The following is a 27,712-nucleotide window of genomic DNA, read 5'->3' on the forward strand; positions in this document are numbered from 1 at the left end:
GAAAAAGCTGTGTATGGTAATTATAGATTTGGAGAAAACGTATGATAAATTACTGAGAGAGGTTTTAAAGTACGCATTAATAAGAATAGGAGTCCTGAAAGATACATTAATATATAATAGAGATATGTTACATGGCACTTGTACCCGGGCAAAAACTGTAGAAAGAGTAACAGAAAGTCTTAGGGTAAGAGTAGGAGTGCAATAAGGTTCTGCTTTAAGCCCTTACTTATTTTCTATAGTGATGGATGAAATTATTAGAGAAACACAAGGAGAGTAGCCAGAGCGCACGTTGTTCGCTGACGATATAGTTTTAATAGCAGAAAGAAGGGAGGAAATTAATCAAAGGCTAGAGATGTGGAAATCAGCTCCTGAATAAAAGGGTTTAAGAATAAATAGGAGTAAAACAGAGTATATAGAGTACGAGTTTGACAAAGGAGAACACGAGGTAGGCGAAATGAGGAGATTAGTGACAATAAACGAAAACATGATAGGTGAGGTGGAAAGTTTTAAATATTAAAAATCAATTGTGCAAAAGAACTGGTATTGATGAGAATGTAGGACATAAAAAAAAGTTTGAGTGGATGAAGTGGAGAGAAATGCCTGGTTTTATGCAATAAGAGGATTCCAAAGAGGCTGAAATGTAAGTATTTTAGACTGTAGTAAGACCATCTATGAACTGTAATTTAAAGTATTGAGCGGCTGTCAAGAGAATAGAGTAAAGAATCAGTGTAACAAAAATGATAATGATTAGATGGACAAGTGGAGTGACTAGAGAAGATAGAATAAGGAACAAACATGTCGAGCATAATATGAGAGAAAATAGATTTAGATTTAGATGTTTTGGTCATGTTATGAGGATAAAAGAATCGGAAGCTGTAAGAATAGTTATGGAAATGAATGTTGAAGGAAGAATAGGTAGAGGAAAACCAAAAAAAAAACGGTAGCACAGTGGGATCGAGGCACATTGTGGACGAGGCATAGATGGGACAAGTATAGATGATATCTGACAGTGATTAAAATCACTATCATAAGAAACGCTTCGATGCAAATCTGTAGATAGTGTTTCCTTTAGAGAAATTGGTGGAATATTCTAAAAGCAACATCAACTCTTATTTCTTATCACTGTCAAATATCATCTATACTTGTCCCATCTATGCCTTATCTACAAAAATATTATTTTATTTTAAAATATCTTATTAGGAGAATACATGGTCAAAATAGCTACCGTATTTAAAAATATGCTATTATTGTGTTAAAATTCTTGATTTTGTATTTTATTTTATTATAAGAAGATTACACTGATTTTCATAAATATTATATCAATCTAAATGACATAGTATAAAAAATTAATCATATTTAATTTTTTTTGTTTCTTTGAAGTCAAGAAAAATAACTTTAAAATTTGAACTAGCTAANAAGAAAATTAACTTTAAAATTTGAACTAGCTAAATTTCCATTTTTATTAAATTACGAATGCGACGTACGGTTTTTGAGACCGTAACACTTGGGTCTTTCTCGACTATGGCACTGAATTTTTTTTAAATTTTTTTTGAGTTAAAAAAAAATGTTTAACTCATTTGATTTTTATCTCATTTAGATTCAATAACTTCAATAAATATCAAGGATTCCATTACTGTAGTCTCCTCTTGTGAGAAGAAATTCATATTAATATTATTTTACTATGTGGTTTTTTTTTGTAGCTATCATTAATTTTCTCAGCTCTCATTTGACCTACTTTTTTGACAAACTTTTTCTTTTAAATTAAACACTATTTATAGATTTGCATCGAAGCGTTTTTTATGATAGTAATTTTAATCACTGTCAAATATCATCTATACTGGGCCCAATTATGCCACGACCCCTCTGTGCTGGGTTTTTTTTGTTTTTTGTTTTAGATACTATGGAAATAGAATTTAGGGGTGAATAAGTCTAGTAAGAAGTGCTGAATTTAGTTAAATATTTATGTAACTAATATTTTTTAAATAATTTAATATAAACTAACATTTTATATATATAAACTGAAATTTCTAATATTTATGTAAAATATTTTATTAATAACTTAATGATAAAAAAATAAAAATAATTAGAGAAAAAAACTACTTTTTTTAACATGTCTAGACTTATTATATCACGTTCAGAATTGTTTACATTAGCGTAGAGAGAGGTAAAGAGGCGTAGAGGCCACTGATTTCCAATATTACCCAAATGATAGTCAATATTTAAAAAATGTTTTCATATAACAGAACTTAAAATTAAAAATGATTAAAATTTAAAGAATCGAAATTATTTGTCTTTATATATGATTATTATTTAGATAATCTTATATATATTTATTATGATGTAAATTTTTTGACCTGAGGCAATACTTTTATTCAATTATTTTTATGAAGAAATAAATCTATGAAAGATGTGAAAATAATGGTTCTATTGTAAGCGAACATATATTTTCATAATCAATGTAATAAATAATCAAAATTTATCAATACTTTAAGTTTATTTATTTTCATTATAATTTGTGTAAAAATAATTTTTATAAAATTTGAAACGATTTGATTATATTTAGAAGTGTTCATTTTGATTGAAGTTTGAACTCTTGCATATCTATGGCTTCTTAATATTTAAAAATTTTTATGACTTCTTATGATTTTGTATTTTTATTGCTTTTTAATATTTTCATGTTGATATATATATATTATGTAAGCAATACTGTAAATGAATTTAACATCACTCGATTTAAAAGAAATTAGATATATTTTATTTATTTTTTAATATTTTAATACACAACGTTTGATTAGAATAATAAATACATATTAATTAAATGATTAGTTATAATAATTTTACAATTTATTCCTGCAGCTAATGGTTGACAGTAATTTAACAACATTTTTAAGTTTATTTAATGTTTAGTCTTCTTCTGAAATTTCTAATTTTTTATAAGAACTATTAATTTTTATTTTCAATGTTGGAATACTGCTTGTAGAGTTGTAGTCAATTACACCTTTTCCATTAGTTACAATCTATATCAATAGGGTAAAATATTAAATTATGTAATAAATAATTATAAAATTGAATTTTTTTAGTTTTCTTCTTACATTGGTGGTTTCTTTGTTTGATAATTTATTTAAAAATAAAAGTAGACAGCAATAGCATACGTTAGAAATACCAATAGTCCTCATTAACCAAGCGAATCCTATGGTCTTCATCAACTTTCCTCCTATAACTGGACCTAAAATAATATTGGATACTTAAAATTTGTTTTGTTTGATATTTTTGTTCATGATTATTTTATAGTTTATTCATTAAAATAAGAACCTAATACAATATTCATAGTAATGAAGAAATTACCAGAACCAAATATCTACTAGTTTTCTAAAAATTTCCTAAATATGTTTCTCAAATATCTCTTCTTTTTCTAAAGGCTAAGCCTTGTCATAGTTTTTATATCCTGGGAAATTAAGTGTAGTGGTTTTCCGTTGCCTTCTGCATTGGGACACATGGTGCTTTTTTTCGCCACTGTAGAAGCGTACGCATGGTCACCCATCCGTTCATCTACGGTGGTAGGCGCAACTTAACACTAGAGTACTGTTAACAACTAGTGTGACCAGCGCGCGCACACCACGCCCCTTAAATTATATCTGTTATATAATTAATTATTGCCAAATGAAAAAATTGGGATCAATGTAACAAATTCAATTTTATTGATTTGTATAAATTATGATTTAATTTGCATATTATTTATATATGTATATTATCAAAAGTACAATTCAAAAATTAAATTATTGAAATTTTATTGTAGTTCAAAAATATGTTAACGAATTCTATGAGTTTAAATTAAACTTTCTTAAATTCAACTCACCTATGAAGTAAGCTAAACTAACAGCTGTTTGCTGCAAAGCGTATACTGATCCATAATGTACACTTGGATGTCTGGAATCTACTAGATGGGCTAACATTGGTACCAAAGCCGAATCAACAACACCAATTCCCAAGCCTAGTCCAAAATGAGGGAATACTAGTCCTAACATCGTTGTCGTAGATGGAATCTAAATATAAGTTTGATTAAATTAAATTTAATATATTATATCTACCATGATATATTTGATTATTTTACATATTGATCATAAATATTTACAATACATATTCATCCAATAAAATATAATACACCAACGAAAATGGCAGGGTTTGGTTGGTCTGTGACCTTTTATTGTCGATTCAAATTAAAAATTGACTTGGATCATAGAAGATATTAGAAGAATTTAAAAGAAAGTTGTTATAATAAAAGTTATATATGAGGACTTATTTTAAATTTACTTACTAAAATTGCTGATATACCAACTAAAAGTGTAGCCAAAACAGCCATTCTCCATCTTCCTACTGTATATGACAAACTTCCAAAAAAATTTGTGCCGATTAAATAACCGAGACTATCGGGAATGAAAACGGTTCCCAGTTGCCATTTCTTAAATATTTTTAATAATATCATGTAATAAAATAAAATAATATATATATTAAATTATTGTTGTGAATTTTTTTAAAAAAATTCAAATATTTTTAATATAAGTTATTATAACTATGAGCTAAGAAAAAATAACATAAATATTTTTATGGATAAAAACGCCCTTTGTTTTAATTTTTTTTTATTATAATTAAATTACTTGTGGGTTTATGATTTGTATCAACCAAATCGGTAAAAATGGTTCTAATGTAGCCATTGCTGAAGATGTTATACAAATAGCGCCTGTTATTAACAATATATATCCGTCTTTTAGTAGATCTTTCCAATTACCACCATTAAATTGTGATATCTATAAAGCAACAATAGATTTTATTTATGAAAATTGTATTCCTGTGGCTTATATCCAAAACTGATATGTTACAAAAATGGATTTTTTTTATCAAATTTGTATAAGGAAGATTGTATCTCATGTGAAAAAATTACGATCAAATTGTTTGAAGGAAGGTTTGTTTTTTTATTTAAAGAATGTCGATTTCTATAAGATGGCATCGATATTTTGAATTTGATTTTGATCTACTGAAAAGTATCTAAAATTTACATATCAAATTTTGAAAAATAACCACAGAATTAAACGTTCCATAAATATATTGTAATGTTAAATACAGGGTAATAATTTTTTTAACAATAATAGTTTATTGTTGAGCTGTTTTCAATTCAATAAATCTGATTTTATAATAAAAATTTGGGTTGCTGTATAAAAGCAAAAATTTATACAAGTTTAGGGTATAAGGGATGAGAGTAGAAAATTTATTATTTGTTTTAAGCAGCTAAACAATGAATTATTATAGATAAAAATTAAAATTGAGAATTAACTTTAAGGTTTTTGAAGATATTTCGTAAGGAGTAGTTAGGAAATCATTCTGTATTATAATTATATCAGACTTGAAAAAGTGTTTGAAAAATAATCTATGAATAATTAAAAATAAAAATAAAAACAAAATATCATTGTACTATAATGAAAAAATGTTACCTCATAATTATTTTCCTCGTGTAGTTGTTGAAATTGTAATTTTTCCTTGAATCTTTTTACCTGAATATATGATATGCTATCAAAATCTAAATATTGATTTTATTTCATTGGACAATTTATATTACCTGTTTGACAGGATTAAACTTCAAAACGCATAATTGCAGTCCTGTAAATAAGGCCAATTATTGTTAAATTAATAATTCTGAAAGTTAATGATTAAAATTTTATTTAAAAAATGTAGAAATTCTCACTTGGAATTAAATATAGTCATTTTATTATTTTAAATAAAAAATTATAGTTCTGTTGAATAAAATATCTATGGGTTTTAGTAAATATTAAATATGTTCGATTGTCATTATAAGGCGTTATTGTGTAGTCAAAAATGCTACACTCGGGTGTATTTATGAAATTAGTAGTATATATCTAATTTATCTTATGAAAATAAGCCATTGCAATCATTTATTTTGTTTTACCACTCAGCCATAAAAAAATTAAAACAATTCCATTTAATTCAATGTGTGTAATTATTAATGAATTGACTAATTAATTGGCTCGATTTTTTTAGCTTTGATGTTGTATTAACTTTAAATCTAAATATTATTTTAATAGTAGTGTTGTATTCACTACATTCATACAATAATATAGCATTTTTGTGTACCATTTTTTTTTATTATATGTAATTATACATGTATATATCGTTATGTGAGAAGATATTAACTGATTTTACTTTTTTTGATGCTCTAGAGTTAAAAAAAACCTTAAAATAAATAGAAAAAAATTGTGGTTTTATATTTTTTATTTGTTAAATCAATAGTAAATAGCAATTTTTTAGTAGACAGAATTTTCCAATTCTCCAGAATTTATCCGGGATAACCCTAATAAAAGTCTTTTACACAAAAGGAGAAAATATTAAATTTAATATTATGTATCTTAAATATATTGATTAATTTATTTGTAATATCTTGAAGCCATTTAGGTCATCTATTTACATACCTAAATTAAAAGTTATAGCCCATATAAGGATAATAAAAGGCATTGGTCTGTTAACTAAGTCATAAAGTATTCCACCAAATGGATAACCGATTAATACTCCTAAAGCAACGCTTCCCATTATGAGACCCATGACTTTACTGCGTCTTAACTCTGACATATGTTGTTGATCTGCTATTAAACACATTCCTAAAAAATAAATAAGTTAGTATTCTATTATATGTTATATAAATACGTATCTTTTTACCAGAAACACTAATAAGTGCAGAAGCAGTACCTTGAAGACTTCTGGCTATTAATAAAGAAGCAAAAGATTCACCATACGCAAATACTATAAAAATTAAAAGAAACATTTTAAATATAATTAGTTAGTTGTAATCAAACAGGTCGTCTGTGAGTTAAGCTAAAAAACAAAATAAACAACATTCTACCGTTATTACGCTTATTATACTTTGTACAACTTGAAGGTTTTTTAAGTATTTGTAATAATCAGGGGAGCAATTAAACTGCAGATTTTTTTATTAATCCCTCATGTTTGTACCCAAAGCTGCAAAAGAAGATTTTATTAAAAATTTATTCTATCTCTAGTTTATAAAGGAACAAACCAGTTAATCTTACGAATGTTCAACAATTTTTAAAAAACTACAAGCGCAAAATTAATGAAATATTAGGAGTACAATTAGTTTGTAGTAATTAGGCATTAGTACAAAAAAGATCAAAATTCCCATCTATTGTACCCCTAATTCCCTTTAAAATACCATGTATGTCGATTTTTAAGCAAAAGATATTAATTTGATTGATATTATACAAATGTGTCAAATTTAATAACATTCGAGAAAATAAACAATAAACAAGTCTACAATGACGGTTCATAATAATTCATAAATGTAATAACTTTAAATCTACCGACTATTTGTAATACTTTTTATTTATTTATTTATTATTTTACCATGGTACAATAAATATAATATTTTTTTAATTAATTAAAAACATTATTATTATTTTTTTTAATTTGTAAGAAATGTAAGACAAGAATCAAGACTGATTAAATCCAATTTTTTATGGTAGATTTTAAGAAAAAATAAATGCTTGAAAAATATTCTATTAATGTTTAGTAGTAATTACGGATTGTTTTATGGTACCAAATTTATGTATACAAAAAAGAACAGAAGAAAACGCAATCTGTTTGCGCTAATTTTTAGATATAGGTCTTCAATTTTTATCTATGAAAATTATTATTGTTTCAATTACAGGCGCTCATTTAAACAATAATAATTTTGATGGAAATCACTTTGAAACTCTAACTTGTACTTAATGTCAAAATGTGTTTTAAAAGTATCTATCTTTTTCTTACTTAGATATACTAACTTCTGATACCGTATAATAAACATGAAAATATTCAAACTTTTATAAAATTTAAAATACTGTATATTAATACAAAACATTACAAAATTATTTTGCTACTATTTTTTTTTCTAATATCTACTTTATAAATTAACTATCTAGATCATTCTTTTAAATTTTTTGCAAATTTAAAACAAAATTATTTTTTTCTATAAATTATAAAAAAAAAATGTTGATGATGTTCTCATAGTATTAAAGTATAAAGTAATTTAAAAAAAAGTAACACAAAATATATAGTTGATCATATGTTATTAGATTTGTCAAAGCTTCTTGGAACATTCTGTATAGGACCCTTCAGATTTTTTCAATCGAGATTGTTAAGATAGTAAATCGTTGAAATTAATGAAAAATTAGATGTAACTAACTTAAGTTAGTTACTGAAAATAAAAAAAACTTTAAAAGTGTAAAATTTCTATTTTTCTTTAATTAAACATAAATTAAATTTAGTATTATAAAATATGAGGATATTATAATTTGCTTTGTTTTTAAACAGTAAATTTGTTAAAAATTTTTACTTATATACAACGTAAAATTAATATACTTTCAGCTTAAAAATAAAACTCATATTCTCAAAAAGTATTTAAAAAAATTAAAAACTACAAAGCTTAAGTTATGTTATTGAATTTATTAGGCTAACATCTACATTGAAGGAACACCATGAAGTATTTAAATAATAAATTGATTAATATAAGAGCAGGGAGTTGTAATTAATAGTATTTCTAACAAAGAAGTATTTTAAATTTAATTCTACTGTATTATCGTAATTTTTGATGAAATATTATTCTACTATCCATTCACTGGAAAGTTATGATTCTCAACATAAATTTAAGTATTAAAAGTTATGTTTTAGTAACAATAAAATTATTATATCATGACTATAAAGAATTTTTCAGGTAATAAATTAGTATTAGTTTCATGAGTATAGCATTAAAAAATAAACTATTAAAGTACTTTGAAGTTCAAAAAATTCTTAAGTTTCTATGCATAAGTTAAGTTATTTTATCTACTAAAATTATGCTGTTATATATTGTAAACTGATTTTAGACTTACACACTGATACAATAATTAGCAAAACAGATCCAAAAAATATTGGCAAATTATATCCAATATATGAAGTTAAAACACCAACTACAGGGTTCATGAAGAGTTGTACAATTGCTTTTGAAGACAATAATAATCCAATCGTTTCATTTTCATTGTCCAGACTTTGTTTCATTCTTACCAAAGAACTAATTACAATGTAACAATTTTCTTAAAAATTTGTATATTTAATAATACAATGAATAAAATATCATTTACCTGGCTAAAAGTGACGTTTGATCGGATTTACTCAAGTTAGTTGCCCTAGATAAATTGCTGTTCCATTGACTGTATAGATGTTCAGGAATAATTGGCACTAAATTAATGCCAATTAGTGAATTCAATTTAATTTTCAGAAAATTTAATTAAATGATAATAATATATTATTTATAATTCTCTATGAGATATCAGGAAAAAAAATATTTTATATAAAATGTTATTTTTTTTTATATACTATAATTTAGCATCGAAAATGTTAAATTCTTGTTTAAAGTGTTCGATGATGAATATTAGTTTCCTTATTTAAATATATGTCAGCGAAACTTTTAAAATCAGAGACTTGTGAGTATTACGCCTTCTAATTATTCATTATGATCCATACAAATTTAGACAAATAAAGTGGGAAAAAATAGCATTCAATTTTATAGTTGTTGAGTTTGGCGACGATAATGAAATATATTTAAAACTTTGTAATATTGTGATTCAATTAGATTTTATTTAGACTGTGGGTAAAAGTCCTCTACGGTACTATTTTATGTTTTCAGTAATTCCTATGAATTATCGAAAACGTTTATAACTATGACGGTTTGTCATTCTTGGAGTATAAGTATTTTATTGTCTGTAACTTATAAAACTATTATATTAACTGAATTTATTGTATGATATGAATATGTTTTGTTTGAGTTGTACATTTTTTGTAAAGTTTTGTGATCTTGTTTATTTTATATTTTTATCCCTAAAATGCTGTTTTACTAAAATTATTTCAATTTATGAAGACTACAAAAAAAATTAATTTACTAAAACATGTGTATATAAATATTATAATATTTAACTTATCAAATAGCATTGTGTAAGTTATTGATATCTTACCAACAACGGTCAACAGTACATTGTCTAAAAACATAGATAAGTAGACGATAATGATCACTCCTAGATCGCTTTCTACGAAACTTGAAAGAAGAGACCTGCAAATATCATGAACACGTTAAGATTAATAATGTTTAAATTAAAAAAAATTTATTTTATCAAACTAAATTCTTCATTGTTTTTTGTTTGACCAAAATAGAATCATTAAAAAATAATTTTTCGAGCCTACTATAATTATAAAACAAGATTCATTAAATAATCATTTGAATAAATTTTTAATTGTTTATTTTGACGTAATTAAAATGGTACCTTACATCTAGTAAATAAATATTGAATGCATTTTTCATTGTATGAATGTTTACGCGTTTAATGAAAAATTGAGTTATATAATTGAACGCTTCTATATTAATAATCATCATCATACTTACATTGCACTTAGACCCTGAATGTAAGGCGCACAACATGTAAATGAACTATGATTGCAAGGGTTTGCTGGGCTTACTGATGTTCAATTTACCGGTGTATTAGAAAAATAATATAAATCTTCTTGTCCACATGGTCTTGTGTTGTCATAGTAACAACCAATTTTGTAGTTATTTTTATCTCTTGTCAGCATGAATGCATTTTGAATTTGATACATGAAGAATTGTTTTCAGTAAAAAGGGTGTTTACTAGACATCGCATAATGTTCGTCTCAATAAATTACTTAGTGATCATTGGACCCAACTCTTTGTATAATATGTTATCTCAATGCACAAAAGTCAACAAATTATGAGAACATAATTATTTATTTTATTCTGTTTTAGTAGTTAGTCATGTGTGTTACATGCGCCATAAACAACAAATTGTTGCAAGAGTTCGGTAGCAAAAAATTAAATGAATAATTTTACTTGGTTTTATAATATTTATGTTTGCAACGAATGCTTTAATTTTTGAAATTTAATAAATGTTATTTTTAACAGCTAACGAACATAATTTTAGTCAGTGCTAAAGATGGCTAACCGAGATGATTTTTACAATTATTTATTTAAATACATCGTAGTGGGTGATGTCGGTAAGTATTTAAACTCAAATATTTAAACATTTTTTAGTTATTTATAACAAGTTAAGATCAATTAAAAAAAAAAACGATTCTCTTATGTGTCTTTCATTTGAGTTTTTATTTTATATGACTTTTGAAGTTTCTTTAGTTATATATATATATATATATTTATTTATCAACTACTAATTACTTTTCATCCCTTGTAATACTTTACAGGGGTATCAACTTAATTTTCTTATATGACTACATATTTATTTAATTAGCTTAAGAAATAGGAAACGAATAATATTCTAATTCAGAAAACGACAAGTTGATTATAACTTTTGGACTATTACTTCAAAAGTTATTAACATTTTTATATGTGAGCGGAGGATAAGTTCAGCCGAAAAATATCTATAAAATAGTCATACCCGCGCCTCACTCCCGTCTATATTTTAAAATCGTCATAACTTCTGAAATACTGGTCCTAAAGTTGTTATCGTCCCGTTATTTTCTTAATTAGATTATTTCCTATTTCATAAGTTAATGAAATATTGATATTGACATTTAAAAAAATTAAGTTGAAACCTCTATAAGTTATATGTGATGATTACAAAAAATAATTAACAGTTGATAAAACAAAAAATTCATGTAACTTATGTAATTAAATAAAACCATTTTTATTTAAATATGGAACTTATTTTGAAAACAAACGGATCATTTTGTATAATAATAAGTCCATAAAAAAGATTATAAATTAACCTGATGAGTTATAATTTTAGGTGTAGGAAAAACATGCATAACCAGGCAGTTTCTTTATCACGAATTTGATACTAAACAACTAACAACAATTGGTAAATAAGAGTTGATTTATGTTTTATTTAATTATAATTTTATTTTTTATTATTCTTATATAATCAAACCCGGATTAAAAAGAGGGCCAGTATGGGATGGTATTCTGGGTCCATCATAAATTATTAGATCTCGGGTTCCCATTAGGAACATGGTTTTATTCCAGTCCTAATTGTAATATATACTGATAAGTAATAATAATAGTATTTTTACAATTTATATAAAAAACTGAATGAATGTGTTAAAACTTTCATGGATTGTCTTGTTGCTTGAAGTGCTTGAGAATATATCCATGTTTACATTTTTTTTTTTTTTATAGATTGTAAACATGTAAACATGGAAAAAACTGAATGTTTATTTATTTAATTAGATTTCTATTTCTAAGGGTAAAACGAGTATTAATTCATTCATAATACAATATAAATAATTAACTTGTTTTTTGATAATCTAAAGTGTTAAATAAAAAAAATCATGAATTGTAAAAAAACATTATTTTTTTTATAAGTTTAACTTCTGATTTTAACAGATTGTATACTACTATATGATATACCAATTTACACAGCACTAACTATGTTTATTAGTAAATCAATGAATATTGTTGACTTAAGCTCATCAATATTATCATTGATGGCACCTTGAACTTAAGGATTAGTCAATAATAAGAAAAAATAATATGTATCATTATATAAAACAAAAAATTTAAATTCGAAATGGTGTTAATTATATAGTACATTTTTGTGGTGAAGATATTTAAAACATTAATCAACAAAAGTCGAATTAGTGCTGTAGTTTTAATGGAATTTTATGCTTAATCAATTAGTTAAGTTTTAAAATATGTCACTTTATTTAGCAATTCAGTACCCTATATTACATGACTACAATTATTCCAGGTGTAGATTACGGACATAAAACATTACCATTATATGGCAGAAAAATAAAAATAGCTATTTGGGACACTGCTGGACAGGAAGCTTTCAAATCAATTGCTAGGTCGTATTACACAGGTGCGGCAGCATGCGTACTTGTGTATAATATTACCAATCGAGATTCTTTTCTGCATGTTAGTGAATGGTTAAAGGAAGCTCGTCTCAACTCTGGTTCAAGAATGTTATTTGCTTTAGTCGGCAATAAAACGTAAATTCTCTTGCATGTATAATAAAATACTGAAGATTTAAATTGCGTTTTCGGTATATAATTAGCTATTGATTTTTATATACTTAATCCTATATTACTCCACGAAATTCAATGTGAATCTTTTTAAAATTTGATAAAAGGCGCAGTCGGAGTGCCGATTAAAGCGTATGCTTAAAGCTCTTTACATGTAAAGAACCTAAAATGGTATATCTATTAAATTAATGGATATTGTAATATCGATTCTAAACCTTTAAATAAATATAATTCATAGAATCTTATTCAGAATTGCTCATCGACTAAGTTTTGTATCTGAGGTTATATTTTTTCTACAATTATAAGTTTTTTTATAGAGATCTAGAATTGAATAGGCAAGTAGATCGAGTTGAAGGAGAAACATTTTCATATCGTAACAGCTTGTTGTTTTTTGAAACTTCAGCAAAAACCGCGAGCAACGTATCAGATGTTTTTGAAGAGTTGGCACGACAATTGTATAGGAAGGTGCTCAGTGGTGAAATTGATGTCAATCGTCCAGTTAGAAAATTTTTTATTTAAAACATTTAAAATATTAAATTTATTGATCATTGAATTGATAAAAATAATTTATATTGCAGATGTCAGGAGTGCGTCTTGGTCGAAAAATGAGTAAGACAGAAATGGTAAAAACACATGCAAACGATTGCTGCTCTTCTAATTAATTTTAAGTATTTAAAAGTTTATTTAAAAGCAAAAAACACTTATAGATTATTTAATAGAGGCCAATCTTTATAAATTTTATTATATTTGTATAGTTTTCCTTAAAAAATATCTTTAAAAGAGTATTTATTTATTTATTTTTTATTTATTAATGGGCATACGCCCGAATTGGGCTCAGAACAGTTTACATAATCAATACAGGTAAGATAATAGATAAGAAATCAGAATTACAAATTTAAATCAGTACATACAGAAGTTATTATACAATTATTGATAAACAAGGATTTTAGAAATAAAAAATGACATAAACTTATACTAATTCAATTAATTACATAAACATCTATAATTATATTAATGATTTTAACCTGGCTAAGTTATCGTAAAAAAAATCAAAATTATTTATCGAGTTGCCTAAAATTAACATTCTGTTGATCTGTATGTTAATGGATACGATTTATTTCCTTAGTTTCCTCAATGATTAGCCACGACAACCATAATTATGACTCCTTGAAAGTTTAATTTAAAAATATTTGTTAAACAATCAAATTAAATATTTTGATATATTCTGATAATTATCAAAATATTAATCAATCAAATGAAAAGGTAACTTAAACAAAATTATTCATATTATCATTGAAAAATCATAATGTATTATCGAATAAAATGTTAACATATGGTTATATAACTAGGTGTACTTAAATATCTATTCAGCATAACATTGTAATTAATAATACTCAATTATGTAATATTTAAAAAAAAAAAAAAATGTTTACTAACATCGCATTATTATTCAAAATAAATCATTAAATACTCATTTTCTTTTTCGTCTTTATACCAACTACTTGAGGTTAGCCATAATTTTTCATTGTTTAATAATAAAACGTTTATTACTTTAATCATTTTCATAATTTAATGTTCAAATAAAATGGCTGTATATATTTTTATACATTGTTCAGCATTATATCTATTACTATAAAAGTATAAAAAAAACATTATTAAAAAAAATGTTGCTTTTGCACCACGCTATATATATATATTATATACATTAATAAATAGTTTAATATTAATACGTAATATTTTTTAAAAATAAAGAAAATCATAAAAACTTTTGTTTAGAAAATATGTTAAACTTCACTTTTCTATTAATTTGTATGCAAAAATAAAAATTTTTTTTTACAATTATTTGGTAAATTAATTTTGGTATAACGATATATTACATTTAAAAAATTGTATAATTATGCATATTTAAATCATTTTATAAGCATCTTTAATAATTTCAGTTATAATTGGATCATCGTGTTATGTAGTTTTTTTGAAGTGAGTATACGTACACCAGTACGAGTTGCACACATCCTTACTATATACCCACTCTATGTATTAAAATATTTGTAACATAACCTTGTAAAAAAAAAATCAACTAAATGATAACCGTGGTTAGTTAGTTCTGACATTCTGTATAATTAACATTTTACAATTTACTGTATTCTTGAAATGTTAAAATACAGTTAATTGGTAATTAAAACTATACAGTATAAGACAACAACAAGTGATAACAGAAATATTCTGTTGTGATATCATACATATGATATGATCAATAAGGTTTTGGAGGGAATGTTAAATAATTTATATTTAAACAAGCTATAATTGTTGTTAAATAATAGAATAGATCTATTCTGTGGTAAAGCTACTTAGTTGCAAATATAAAAAAATAATAAATTGTCTTTTATTGATATGGTTATTCTTGATATTTTGCTGCATTATTAGCATTTTCTACGTGTTTCATTGTGCATATTAGACTATAGTCGATTTTATTGATTAATCACTCTTATGTTTTGCTGTACCTTGTGATCTTTGTATAAAGGCCCTAGCGATTTTATATGCTTATTATGTGTAAAATACTCTTTACGATTTGCTGCAATACCTCGTGGGTGAGTTGTCTTTACGATTTGTAATTCAGTGTCATACAAAACTAGTCAAATAATCTCAAAAGTATAATGCAACCTTATTATAGTCAAGTCGTATAGTCTCTTAAAGATATAATTATGAGAGTTTTAGTTAGATTGTTAAACTAGTTGGAAAGAGAATTTAGTTTTATAAGGAAATGTTTATTGTTATTATATTTACACATTATTAGGGTTGATTAGTTAGTCGAGATAGAATGAAACCAAACGCTATTTTTGTGTTAAAATTCTCGATTTTATATTTTATATTTTTAACTTAAAAATGCTATAACTTTTTGAAAAATGTATGGATCAATTCAATTTTTTTTTGAAAAGTAATATTTATATATTTTTTTCATTCAATATACTTTTTTTTAAATCGGACTATTTTCCTTAATATAGGAGGGGTTCAAAACTTAAAAATGCGTATAGAAAGTAAAGCTTTTCAACTTATTTGTAATTAAAAATATTAATTTATAAAATATTTAATTATATTTATTGATTATTCATATGCAGTGCTCGAATTGGCCAAAAATAAGTAGGGGAGCTCAACTTAACAATTTGAAAACTGCGTCCCTAGCATTTTGAAGACCTTTTTTTTTTTTTTACTCATTACTTTATTTAGTATTTATTAATAAATCATATTTCATTATCATACTAATATTTTAAAAAAAAAAAAAAGGTGGTATTTTCCACCGTCCTCCCGTCACAATAAAAAAAAGTAGAGGAGCTACGTCCCCCTGCGCACCCCCCCAATTCGAGCACTGTTCATATGTAACCTATTATCAATAATCCGTAGAGGAGAGAAAGATACCTGCAGTTGTCAGGCTATCGAAGAAAAAAACAGTTTGCGTGTGTGCTTGTGTGACGGTCTTACTCGCCAACCTGTGAGTTAAGGGTGGGAAGAGAGTACGGAGCAAAACAGGTACATTATATTTTTGGTTTATTTGTCAGATTGTCGCGTGTGGCTGATTTGAATATACAGTTATTTTGTAACCTCGTGTGTAAGAGCGTCAAAGTGAGGTTACGTGATCTTGTGTCGATTGGAGCTATAGTACCACGGTGTAGTGATGGTCAGGCCACGGTTGATTACGCGAATCAAAACGTGTTTGTTTATTATAAGTGATAATATTTGTTTTCGGTTCTCGGGCACTAACGGTTATAGAAATTAGTTGTTTAAGTGTGAAGTGACATTTACGGTTTATGAAATTTATAAACCAGTTATTTATTTATTTACTAATATATTTTTTTAAGTATTTTCTTTTGAAGTTGTTTTCTTCTAAGAAAATAAGTCGTGAGTGTTCAATTCCCAGCGAATAAAATGGCTGATGAGTAATCAATACGCACACCAACATACACCGAACTTATTAAACTTGTAAATAGTCTGAAAGCTCAGGTGGATGTACTACAAAAAGCTACATCGACTACAGTCACTGTTGCAACTAGTAAGTATGTGAATACAGAACCATTACCTCAAATGGAGTATAGAGTAATACTGGATCTCAATCAGTCTGTGAGACCGTTCACTGGCCGGTAAGAGCCACACGTGGCTGAAGACTGGTTTAGATCAGTGGAGAATTTGACAGTTATAAATATGTGGCCTCTGTCATATAGGCTATAGATTATTCGGATCAATTTGACTGGAGCAGCGAAAAAATGGTTTATTGACAGAGAATTTTTGAATTGGTCAGACTTTCAAAGTATATTTAGAGGCTCATTTATACGTGAAATGAGACTGTCGGAACGTTGGGATGTCATGCAGCTTCGCGTTCAAGGAAGAGAGGAACATCTGATGGATTATTCCCATGACAAAATAAGATTGTGTCGGGCATTAAATATAGAATTTGCTGAAATCCGAGATTGTTTCATTCTGGGCATATATCAGAAGGAGTTGGCGATGTATGCATTGGGTTTGGTGCATATCAGTGAAAAAGCATTGTTCTCAGATTTAACTTCCTGGTGTTGCATGACTAATCTTAGATCAGCAAAAGTGGGTAATACTTTAGAACAAAACAGAAATAGTAGAATACATTGTTCAAATTTTGGTGAAGACACAACCAAAGTGGTTCAGAACAAAAACTTACCGATAGCAAGTGACCAGAAGGCCTGAGAATAAGGTTAGATATATGACCCATGATCGTAATAAATCTGAGAGACCGAGGAAATGTTTTAAGTGTTCGGTAGAAGGACATATGGCGAGTGATGTCCAACATCTGCGGAAGTGACAGTAATAAACAATAATATTAGCCGACAATAGAATTATATAAAAGAAATAACTATTAATGACCAACTTGTCACCGTCAATGGTTTAATAGATACAAAGAGCAATTATTCTTTTATTAAATGCATTGTGGTGGATAAATATAAGTTACCAGTGGTACTTATAACAGTAAACTTCATGGTATTCGGAAATAGCCAATATACTGTGAGTGGTGGGGAAACTACGGCTGTAGTTAAAATTGATGAGGTTAAGGAACCTTTAAAGTTCATAGTAGTGAATGACAATAGACAGAACCATGATATCATAATTGGTTATGATATCATTGGATGTAATCAATGGATTACATTTTAGTTATGTAATTGAATTTCCATTTAGGAAAGAATCAACCATTGATGACAGCATGGAAATGGAAAATCAAGAAGTACCAATTATTCAGAATGATGGCGTTCCAGAAGAAATTACTATGGATATGGTTAACTATAATTCTAATTTCAACCAGGGACAAGTAAATGAACTTATTAAGTTATTAAATGAGTTCCGAATATGCTTTGCATTTAGTTTACAAGAGTTAGGGTGTACTAATTACTTAACTATGGACATTGTAGATACAAATTTGCCAGTTGTAAGCAAGCCGTATAGAGTCAGCGCTTTAGAGAGGAAAACAATTGATTCCATAGTACAAGAATGTAAAGAGGAAGGGTTGGTGACTGAAACTAAGTCACCTTATGCTTCACCAGTTCTACTTATGCCAAAGAAAGATGGGGAATAACGTCTTGTCACAGATTACAGGAGATTAAATGCACATACGGTCAAAAAAAATTTTCCTACACCAAATGTAGAAGACCGGCTACAAACACTGCGCGGATCTACTTCATTTATAACATTAGATTTGTCATCTGGTTATTTGCAGGTACCGTTGACTGAAACTGCAAAAGAAAAAATTGCTTACAGAAACTGGTTAATTTGAGAGAATAATGTTTGGATTAGCAAATGCACCATATGAATTTTGCAAGTTAATGCAACAAGTGATAAAGAAATAAAATAGCAGTTTGGTACATGGATGATGTATTAGTACCAGTATTTGATTTTGAAATATGATGAGACAATTAAGATTAGTGTTCAAAAAATTGAAAAAGGCAAAATTAACACTAAAATTGCGTAAGTGCCATTTTTGATGCAAAAAAGTGACATATTTGGGTTTCAATATTAGCTTTGATGGTATCAAACCTGGACGAAATAAACTTAAGGCTGTTAAACATTTTCTTACACCAATAAGTAAGCACGATGTTAGACGTTTTTTGGGATTAAAGGGTTTCTTTCGCCAGTATATTCGCAAATATGCAGATATGTTAAAAATCACATTAATATGTGCGTTGCCTGTGTTGTGAACAAAGCACCCCGTGGAAAGCGACCGGGAAAACTTCATCTCATTGAACCAGGGAAGAAGCCCTTCGAGACGATTCATATTGATCATCTTGGACCCTTTCCGATTAGTTCAAAGAAAAATAATTATCTATTAGAGCTTACAGATAATTTGAATAAGTTTATTAAGTTTTTCCCAGCAAGAAGTGTCCATACCAAAGTAGTCATACGTCAATTGAAGTCATTCACTTTAAAATTTGGGCTGCCTAGGAGAATCATATGTGACTGTGGAACAGCGTTTACCTCAGGACAGTTCAGATATTATTGCCACGAGGAAAAAATTGAATTTCATTTGGTGTCAATCAAACATCCACAAACAAATGGACAATGCGAGAGAACTAATTTAACTATAATATCAGCATTTACTACTGTCACTGATAAAGAGTTGACATGCTACTATAGCTCATGTTAGTCTCTTGAAACCGTTCAACAGTCAAACTCAAATGGATGACAGTAAAGAAGAGGAAGAAGAAAGCGAATCATAGGAACCAGAAATGAACCGACAGTGGAAGTAAAAAGACCAAAACGTAATGTTTCGGTACCAAAAAAGGTATAAAGATTTTGTTATGCGATTGAAATGTTTATGCCCTATAAGAGACCAGTAAATTTATTTATAAATAACAAACAATTTTTGTTAAGTATTGGATAAATCAAGACCTTCAACATTTATATACGTTTTCCATAAAAATAATAACTATTTTATAATTTTGTATAAATTCTCCATAAATATTACAATACTAAATTATTAAATATCAATTTTATACTATATTTAATTTCTATAATAAATATTTATTGATATGTTACACTTGTAAATCATAAAACTTGTAATCAGGAAAATATAAGGAAATAGGAATTCATATTGTCTTTGAAATAATCCACCATTTTTTTAAAATTAAACACTACCTACATATTTGCATCGAAGTGTTTTTATGATGGTGATTTTAATCACTGTCAAATTAAATCTATACGTCTTCACTGTGCTGGGTTTTTTTATTCTGTGAGTAATTGAGTTATAATGAAAAAAATCCCCTTATATCTATTAAAAAAAATTCTAACATTTAGTTTAAACTCAGAAAAAATTAAATAACTATTAAATAGATTAGAACGCGTAAAATAAAAATATGGTGACGGTTTTTTTACAAAATATATGGTTTTTGCATGTTTTTTGAGTTTAATGTGAAAACGTATGGTTCTTAAAATCTTATTTAGAACAGAAAGGTTAATAGAACGAAGAAGGACATTATTAAATGTAAAAGCAGTACCACTAACATATAAAAGTTAATTCTCAGTTGATAGTATTGTAAAATTGAGATATGAAAACATTTTGCTACTTTGAAGTCTTTATAGGCATGAGTACTGAGTTTGTTGGAATATGAAAAGGAGAACGATGTATATCAGGGATGACAAGTTAATCGACAGATAATAAGAAAGGAATATTATAAGAGTTGGAAAAAATAAGGTCAAATAAACTATTTACTATACTATGCTTAATAGTTACGAATTAAGTAGAAACAAATTAAGATAGAGAAAGAGACAACAAAGGTGGAAAAAATGGGACTATCACTACCAAAGACACAACGTTTTAAGCAATCAGAACATCAAAAAAACATGAGGAATATTATAGCCTCCACATAAGATGATAAAATAAAGTTTATAGTAAAACACAGTTTGTTCAATAGTAGAAACATAAGATTCTACCGTAGTAAGAGGGGAGTGTAGAGGCAAGTTAAAACTCCGATAAGTACACGATGGAAGTTAATGGACAATAAGATAAAATTTATTCAACATCAATTATACTAAGTCTTATTGGAATAGATTTGATACAGAAGTTATAAGCTACTAATCTAATATTTTAGTGTTTTAATGGTAGTTTTGGGGTAGTGAATTACTGATTGCATACATCGTAAACTGGTGGATTTTAAACAATAGTTATGTTATTAATAATATTTTTTTAATAATTAATTATGGTACTGTTATAATTTTAATCATTATTATTGTTTTAATTATTTTTACAATTACTAATTATTAATAGAGTGAAGTGAGGTAAATGCAAACAAATAGGGTAATTGTAAATTCATTTTTTCTTTTAGAATATTAAGCAGATATTTTTAGATTGAAAAGTTCAGATTCTTATATGTTTTGCAATCATATCAATTAATTTGTTTATTAAATATTTAGCGTCCAAATAAAAACTTATATAATTATCTAAAAATATGTATTTACAATAATAAGCTTACTTCTTCCTAAATAGTATCATTAATTATTAATAATAATTATACAATTAATGTCATTAATTTTGGATATTAAACTTTTAACGTGTTTTAGATTAATTCGAAAAATAAAAATGTGCTTGGAGAAGTAGATGATAAGAGATTCATGACACGATATCATCTAATAATTAGGTAATTCATTAATTTAACTACATAAAATCATTAAAATAATAAATATGTAAATATTTTAATCCTAGAAATACATATTTTATTTTTATATTCTTTCATTTCTATTTTTTGTTGAGTGAATAACATCAGTTCGCCTTGCAACCGGATCCTACAATGTAGTTGGGCTGATTTAGAATGATTAAATTGCATGCATAACATGTAAATCAATCCAGTTATAACTTACAATTTTTTAACATTATTCAAAATTTTTTGATTGGCTCCAAAATCTGATAAATCGTGGAATCTATTTTATGTATCAAGAAACAATTTTATAATATGTGCGAAATATAAAAAAAAATATATTTCAATGTTATAAAAAAAATTGTGTTCAGTTCATAAATATTTTTGTATTTGTAGTGGTAATGTAAACATCTTAGATTACTGTGCCACTTTTCATAAAAGAATAACTAGTAAACAACTAAGATGGAAGTTAAACTGTTTATTAATATAACGTTATAAATATATTTTTAAGTGTTGTATAATTTTAAAATATTATTAACTGTATTATGTTCTATGGAAAGTATTGTAATGATACTTATCACATTAATACACAAAGTTTATACAATGATTTTTGGTTGGATGTTAATGACACAACTGTAAATTATTGAATGAGTATTAAATCATTTGGTTATTAAATATCAATAATTAATGAGTGTATTGTATTTTAAGTGTTACCACAGTCTATAACCTTGCAACATTTATATTTTTTATTTTAAAAATCATGCTTAGTTCTTGCTTCAGTATTTACATTTATTCATTATTATAATACGTTAATTCCTCCTAAGATAAAATTCTACAATCATTCAATCAAACAATAATTGTAGTTAATTAAAATTGTTTTTATTATTTAAAATATGTTGAATATTAAAATATATTAAATAAAATAACTCAATGTAGTAATTATGTCAATTTTATGCAAGGTTTTATTTTATTTCATCTAATTAAATTTTTTCACATAAACATAAATATAATGTGATTGTAAATAATATTCCATTTAAATCTATATTTTATCAAAATTATTATAATAACCGATGAAGTCGTCATCATTGTCCGTCTTATTGTAGTTTACTACTTAAAAAATTAAAAATAAGCAAAAAACTGAAGTGCTAATTTAAAATTTGGTAGTAAAATGCTTTGAACTTGTTCATCTAGAGCAGGGAATGGCATACTTTTAAAAATAGTACATACATTCTAATATGTACTATGTATGAATACAATTAAATTTTACTTGTAATACGATTTTTATTTAATTAAAAACTAAGAGATACATGTAACAGAGGGTAAAGTTGTGTTAAGGACTTATGGTATTTGATTGATTTTTGGAGTTTTTAAAAACAATGATGAAAAAAAAAATGTAAATATAATGAAAAGAAATTACACCAGTTCACAGTTGTGTAAACCTTAATATTTATAGTGGTCATTTACCTATAATGCCAATAAATTATTAAAATTGGTTTCAAAATCCTTGATTTAAAATAGTCGGATTATTTTTACAACAAAACACATTAATAAAACGTCCCCGTGAAATTTTATTTTCAATTACACAAATATTCATTAATATTAATTATCATCATCATATATAAACATTTAAATCACGTAGAATAATAGAATCTTTATTAAAATTAATTGACAGTAAAAAAAACTGCTGTATAAACTCCATTATCTTGCACACGTGTCCTTTATGACATAATAATGTAAGCTTATAAAATAGTATTTAAAATGAATACTAATATTTATTGCAAACAATAATCATATTTTTATGTTTAAATAATCTACATGTTACGAACTGTTAATAAAATATAAAAATATTGAACTTAATACATTTTTTTATAATATTAAAACGAACAAAAAAATTTTACAATTTTATTTTTTCTTAGTAGGCAAAATTATTAAGATCTTTTTTTTTAAATTTTATTAATAAATCTCCGGTGTCTGAACATTTATTGAATCATGATCATTCTATAAAACCTAAAAACTAATTTAAAATGTAAATAATTACAAATAACTTAATATAAGGGAGGTAATCGACAAAACAAGAACAATATAATTAATTGGGATTTTGCCCCTTTGAAAATTTCTTTATTGAACTTGTGTAAACTGGCAAAATGTGATAATATTACTTAGTGATGACGTCACTAGGTGATTAGGTAACTAGGTGATAAGGTCATTAGGGGTATATAAGGGAGTTTTTTCTACTCGAGGTGTCAGTATGTGTTTAGCGTTGATAATGGTAACATTGTTTCCAAAATATGCATCCGCGACATTTTAGTAATTTTTTTTGTGGTTTTTAAGTTTAATATTTTTTAGTTTTTTAAATTAATAGTATTTTTAATATAGTTTTAATTTTAAATAATATTAGCCACAAACGATCAATTATTATTATATTATAAATAAACAAACAAAAATAAAATTTGAACACAAAATTAGCATGTTTTTTTACTACAGCAGCCCTTGGCAAGTAGAAGATAAGTTGTCAGGACAAATTTGTTTTTTTTAATTTAAAGTACGTTACATAAGCTTTAATTTGACATATGTTTAAAGGACGCAGTATTTCCGTAACATTTTCAAACCTTAAGTTGCAAAAGTTGTTATTTTTAATTTCCTCTTGTGGGCAGGTAAAGGGTCAGATTTTTAAAAATATTGTATCAAATAAAAGGAAATTACTTAAGGTTTGAATATAAAAAAAAATATTTTTATTCGTTCATTTTTTAAATAGTTACAGTAGTTTTAAGAAAAAAACAAGTTTTAAACACACATTAACTAATGATACTAAAAGAATAAAAAAGCAATATAGATGTTTGTAAAATTAGAAATGTTATATTTTCAGTAGGTAATGCGAAGAAGTATTGTTATCTTTATTAGAATATTTTTGTCACTTGAACTTCATATTGATATTTCAAATTTATCTAAAATAAAATAAAATAAAAGTATTTGTTATGATTCAAATAAGTATTTTCCAAAGGTGCAATAATAATGTTATATATTTTCTTAAAGCATACACAATTTTAATGGTAATAAATTTTAAAAATCATTTTTAAAACATAAAAAAACTCTCGAGCAAATTGTGTAAACATAGTCACAACTATGAAACTTTTAACTCATTATCTTTCATTCAGACTCTATCCTAACTATTTGTATATGCATTGGTAATTTTCAGAAATGACAAATATGGCTTTTCATACATATCGTGTTGTTGTTTTTTTTTTCGTGGTTTTATTTTACGAGTAATTGAGTGGTTTGTGATAATCAGATGACTTTGTGTACTCAGAAAATAGAAAACCATATAATAGAAAGGAAGGAAGGAGCAGAAAAGCAATAGTGAAATGTCAAGAATGTTGAAAATAATAACAAAAATTAAACAAAAACAATATCAATAACAAGTAGGCAATTGTTATCAATAACAATATGACAATAACATCAACAACAACAAAAAATAAAACTTAGTACAATAGGGACGTGTTATAGTAGGGTCAAATAAAATAATATCTGACAGTAATTAAAATCACTATCATAAACAACGTTTCAATGCAAATTTGTAGATTGTGTTTAATTATAAAAAATTGATGGATTATTCCAAAAGCTACAAGATCTGCTATCTCCTTATTAATATCCTGATTAAAATAAAGTATGTCGAATGAAAAAGGGATATAAATATTATTTCTCATAAAAAAATTATAATGATCCATACAATTTTCAAAAAGTTATAGCGTTATAAAGTTAAAAATATAAAAAAGAATTTATTTACAAAAATCGTATTTTTTTTTATTAACTTTGAATGTCCGTTTTCACCATAAAAACAAAATTAAGTCCAAATATATATATATTTTTAATAAAGTATATTACATAAACTTTAATTTAGGATATATATAAAAGTATAAGTATCTCCGGAACACTTTTAAAAATTAAGTTGAAAAAGTTCTACTTTCTATATGCATTTTAAAGTTTTGAACCCCCCCTCTATTAAGGAAAATGATCTAAAAAAAAGCATGTCCAATGATAGAAAATACAAAAATAGCAAAAAAATTTAATAACTATTTTTAAACTAAAAACAAAAAAAGTCTGAAATTTTTTTTTTTCCATAATAAATTATAATACATTATTTTTAATTTAAAATATATTTGAAAGTGTCAGTATTTCTGGAACACTTTTAAAAGTTAAGTTGAAAAAACAATTTTGTTATAATAAACAAACACGTTTTGATTCGCGTAATCAACCGTGGCCTGACCATCACTACACCGTGGTACTATAGCTCCAATCGACACAAGATCACGTAACCTCACTTTGACGCTCTTACACACGAGGTTACAAAATAACTGTATATTCAAATCAGCCACACGCGACAATCTGACAAATAAACCAAAAATATAATGTACCTGTTTTGCTCCGTACTCTCTTCCCACCCTTAACTCACAGGTTGGCGAGTAAGACCGTCACACAAGCACACACGCAAACTGTTTTTTTCTTCGATAGCCTGACAACTGCAGGTATCTTTCTCTCCTCTACGGATTATTGATAATAGGTTACATATGAACAGTGCTCGAATTGGGGGGGTGCGCAGGGGGACGTAGCTCCTCTACTTTTTTTTATTGTGACGGGAGGACGGTGGAAAATACCACCTTTTTTTTTTTTTTAAAATATTAGTATGATAATGAAATATGATTTATTAATAAATACTAAATAAAGTAATGAGTAAAAAAAAAAAAAAAAAGGTCTTCAAAATGCTAGGGACGCAGTTTTCAAATTGTTAAGTTGAGCTCCCCTACTTATTTTTGGCCAATTCGAGCACTGCATATGAATAATCAATAAATATAATTAAATATTTTATAAATTAATATTTTTAATTACAAATAAGTTGAAAAGCTTTACTTTCTATACGCATTTTTAAGTTTTGAACCCCTCCTATATTAAGGAAAATAGTCCGATTTAAAAAAAAGTATATTGAATGAAAAAAATATATAAATATTACTTTTCAAAAAAAAATTGAATTGATCCATACATTTTTCAAAAAGTTATAGCATTTTTAAGTTAAAAATATAAAATATAAAATCGAGAATTTTAACACAAAATTAGCGTTTGGTATCCATTTTCACCATGAAGACAAAATAAAGTCCAAAATTTTTCTTTTCTTATAATAAAGTATATTACATTAGCTTTAATTTAAAATATATATAAAAGTGTCAGTATTTCTGGAACACTTTTAAAAGATAATTAGAAAAAGTTTTTTGTGATAAAGTTGTTATTTTGAATTCCCCCCTGTGGGCAGGTAAAGAGTCAAATTTATAAAAAAATATGCCAAATGATAGATTAATACTTAATATATCTATTAAAAAAATTATATTGATCCATACGTTTTAAAAAAGTTATAGCATAATAAAGATAAAAATGTAAAATACAAAATTGAGAATTTTCATACAAAAATAGTGTTTGGTAGCCATTTTCACCATGAAGACAATTTAAAGTTCGAAATTTTATCCATAAATTAAATTTACAAACGCACAGGAAGTAGTGGGATAATTGCCTTTTTTGGATTTATTAATAAAACGAATAGATGAAGACTAAATGTTGAAATTTATCGGAAAAACACACACACGTTTAAGTACATTACGAACAATTTGAACCACAGCTAACATCACACAATGGCAGCTTTTAATAGTATGGTTTACAAATCAGTTAATATTCCGATGAATAAAATAGATTTCGATATAGAACTGAGGGTTATAAGAAAAATAGCGAGATTTAATGAATATGAAGAAAACGTAAATTCAAAATTAGTCTTAAGACAAATATGGAGAGAACAAAAAGTAATTTGATCGCCTATTTTATATTATCAGGGCATTTCGAATAGGCTAACTAGAATTTTTAGAAGGTGTTATTTTAGAAACATGAAGTAATAATTTAAAGATTTATTAGGTAACCCTAAAAATAAAGTGGAAAAAAGAAGAAAC

At 26.1% G+C, this 27,712-nt stretch overlaps 2 protein-coding genes across 3 annotated transcripts; one reads left to right on the forward strand and one right to left on the reverse strand.

The window, feature by feature from the left end:
* Positions 1–2,751: 2,751 nt before the first annotated feature.
* On the reverse strand, positions 2,752–10,709 carry LOC126901385 (synaptic vesicular amine transporter-like). Its single transcript, XM_050677798.1, has 13 exons — positions 10,475–10,709; positions 10,050–10,144; positions 9,180–9,276; positions 8,931–9,109; positions 6,724–6,807; positions 6,480–6,665; positions 5,612–5,652; positions 5,487–5,546; positions 4,656–4,805; positions 4,316–4,459; positions 3,857–4,043; positions 3,093–3,226; positions 2,752–3,017 (listed from the first exon to the last, which is right to left on the reverse strand). Coding segments are annotated over exons 1-13 (1,473 nt in total). The 5' UTR covers positions 10,477–10,709; the 3' UTR covers positions 2,752–2,903.
* Positions 10,710–10,755: 46 nt separating this feature from the next.
* On the forward strand, positions 10,756–14,463 carry LOC126901386 (ras-related protein Rab-2A-like). Of its 2 annotated transcripts, XM_050677799.1 has the most exons (5): positions 10,756–11,100; positions 11,850–11,921; positions 12,810–13,053; positions 13,404–13,584; positions 13,665–14,455. In XM_050677799.1, the coding sequence occupies exons 1-5, from the start codon at positions 11,040–11,042 to the stop codon at positions 13,746–13,748; spliced, it is 642 nt and encodes a 213-aa protein (XP_050533756.1). In that variant the 5' UTR covers positions 10,756–11,039; the 3' UTR covers positions 13,749–14,455. The 2 variants fall into 2 exon arrangements, with proteins under 2 accessions (XP_050533756.1, XP_050533757.1); XM_050677800.1 differs by lacking the exon at positions 11,850–11,921 and having other exon boundaries at positions 13,665–14,463.
* The last annotated feature ends 13,249 nt before the right edge of the window (positions 14,464–27,712 follow it).

This window comes from Daktulosphaira vitifoliae, unplaced genomic scaffold (assembly GCF_025091365.1).
Source record: "Daktulosphaira vitifoliae isolate Bord-2020 unplaced genomic scaffold, ASM2509136v1 Scaffold_3, whole genome shotgun sequence".
Lineage (NCBI taxonomy): Eukaryota > Metazoa > Arthropoda > Insecta > Hemiptera > Phylloxeridae > Daktulosphaira > Daktulosphaira vitifoliae.

Excerpts from the sequence above, each read along its gene's own strand:
- LOC126901385 (XM_050677798.1), bottom strand. Across the intron at positions 5,653-6,479 it reads GGCTATAACTTTTAATTTAG|GACTGCAATTATGCGTTTTG; the intron begins GTATGTAAATAG and ends CCTTATTTACAG. Across the intron at positions 3,227-3,856 it reads TAGTTTAGCTTACTTCATAG|GTCCAGTTATAGGAGGAAAG; the intron begins GTGAGTTGAATT and ends ATATTATTTTAG.
- LOC126901386 (XM_050677799.1), top strand. The coding sequence starts at position 11,040 with ATGGCTAACCGAGATGATTTTTACAATTATTTATTTAAATACATCGTA. Across the intron at positions 11,922-12,809 it reads TAAACAACTAACAACAATTG|GTGTAGATTACGGACATAAA; the intron begins GTAAATAAGAGT and ends CAATTATTCCAG. Across the intron at positions 13,585-13,664 it reads AAATTGATGTCAATCGTCCA|ATGTCAGGAGTGCGTCTTGG; the intron begins GTTAGAAAATTT and ends TTTATATTGCAG.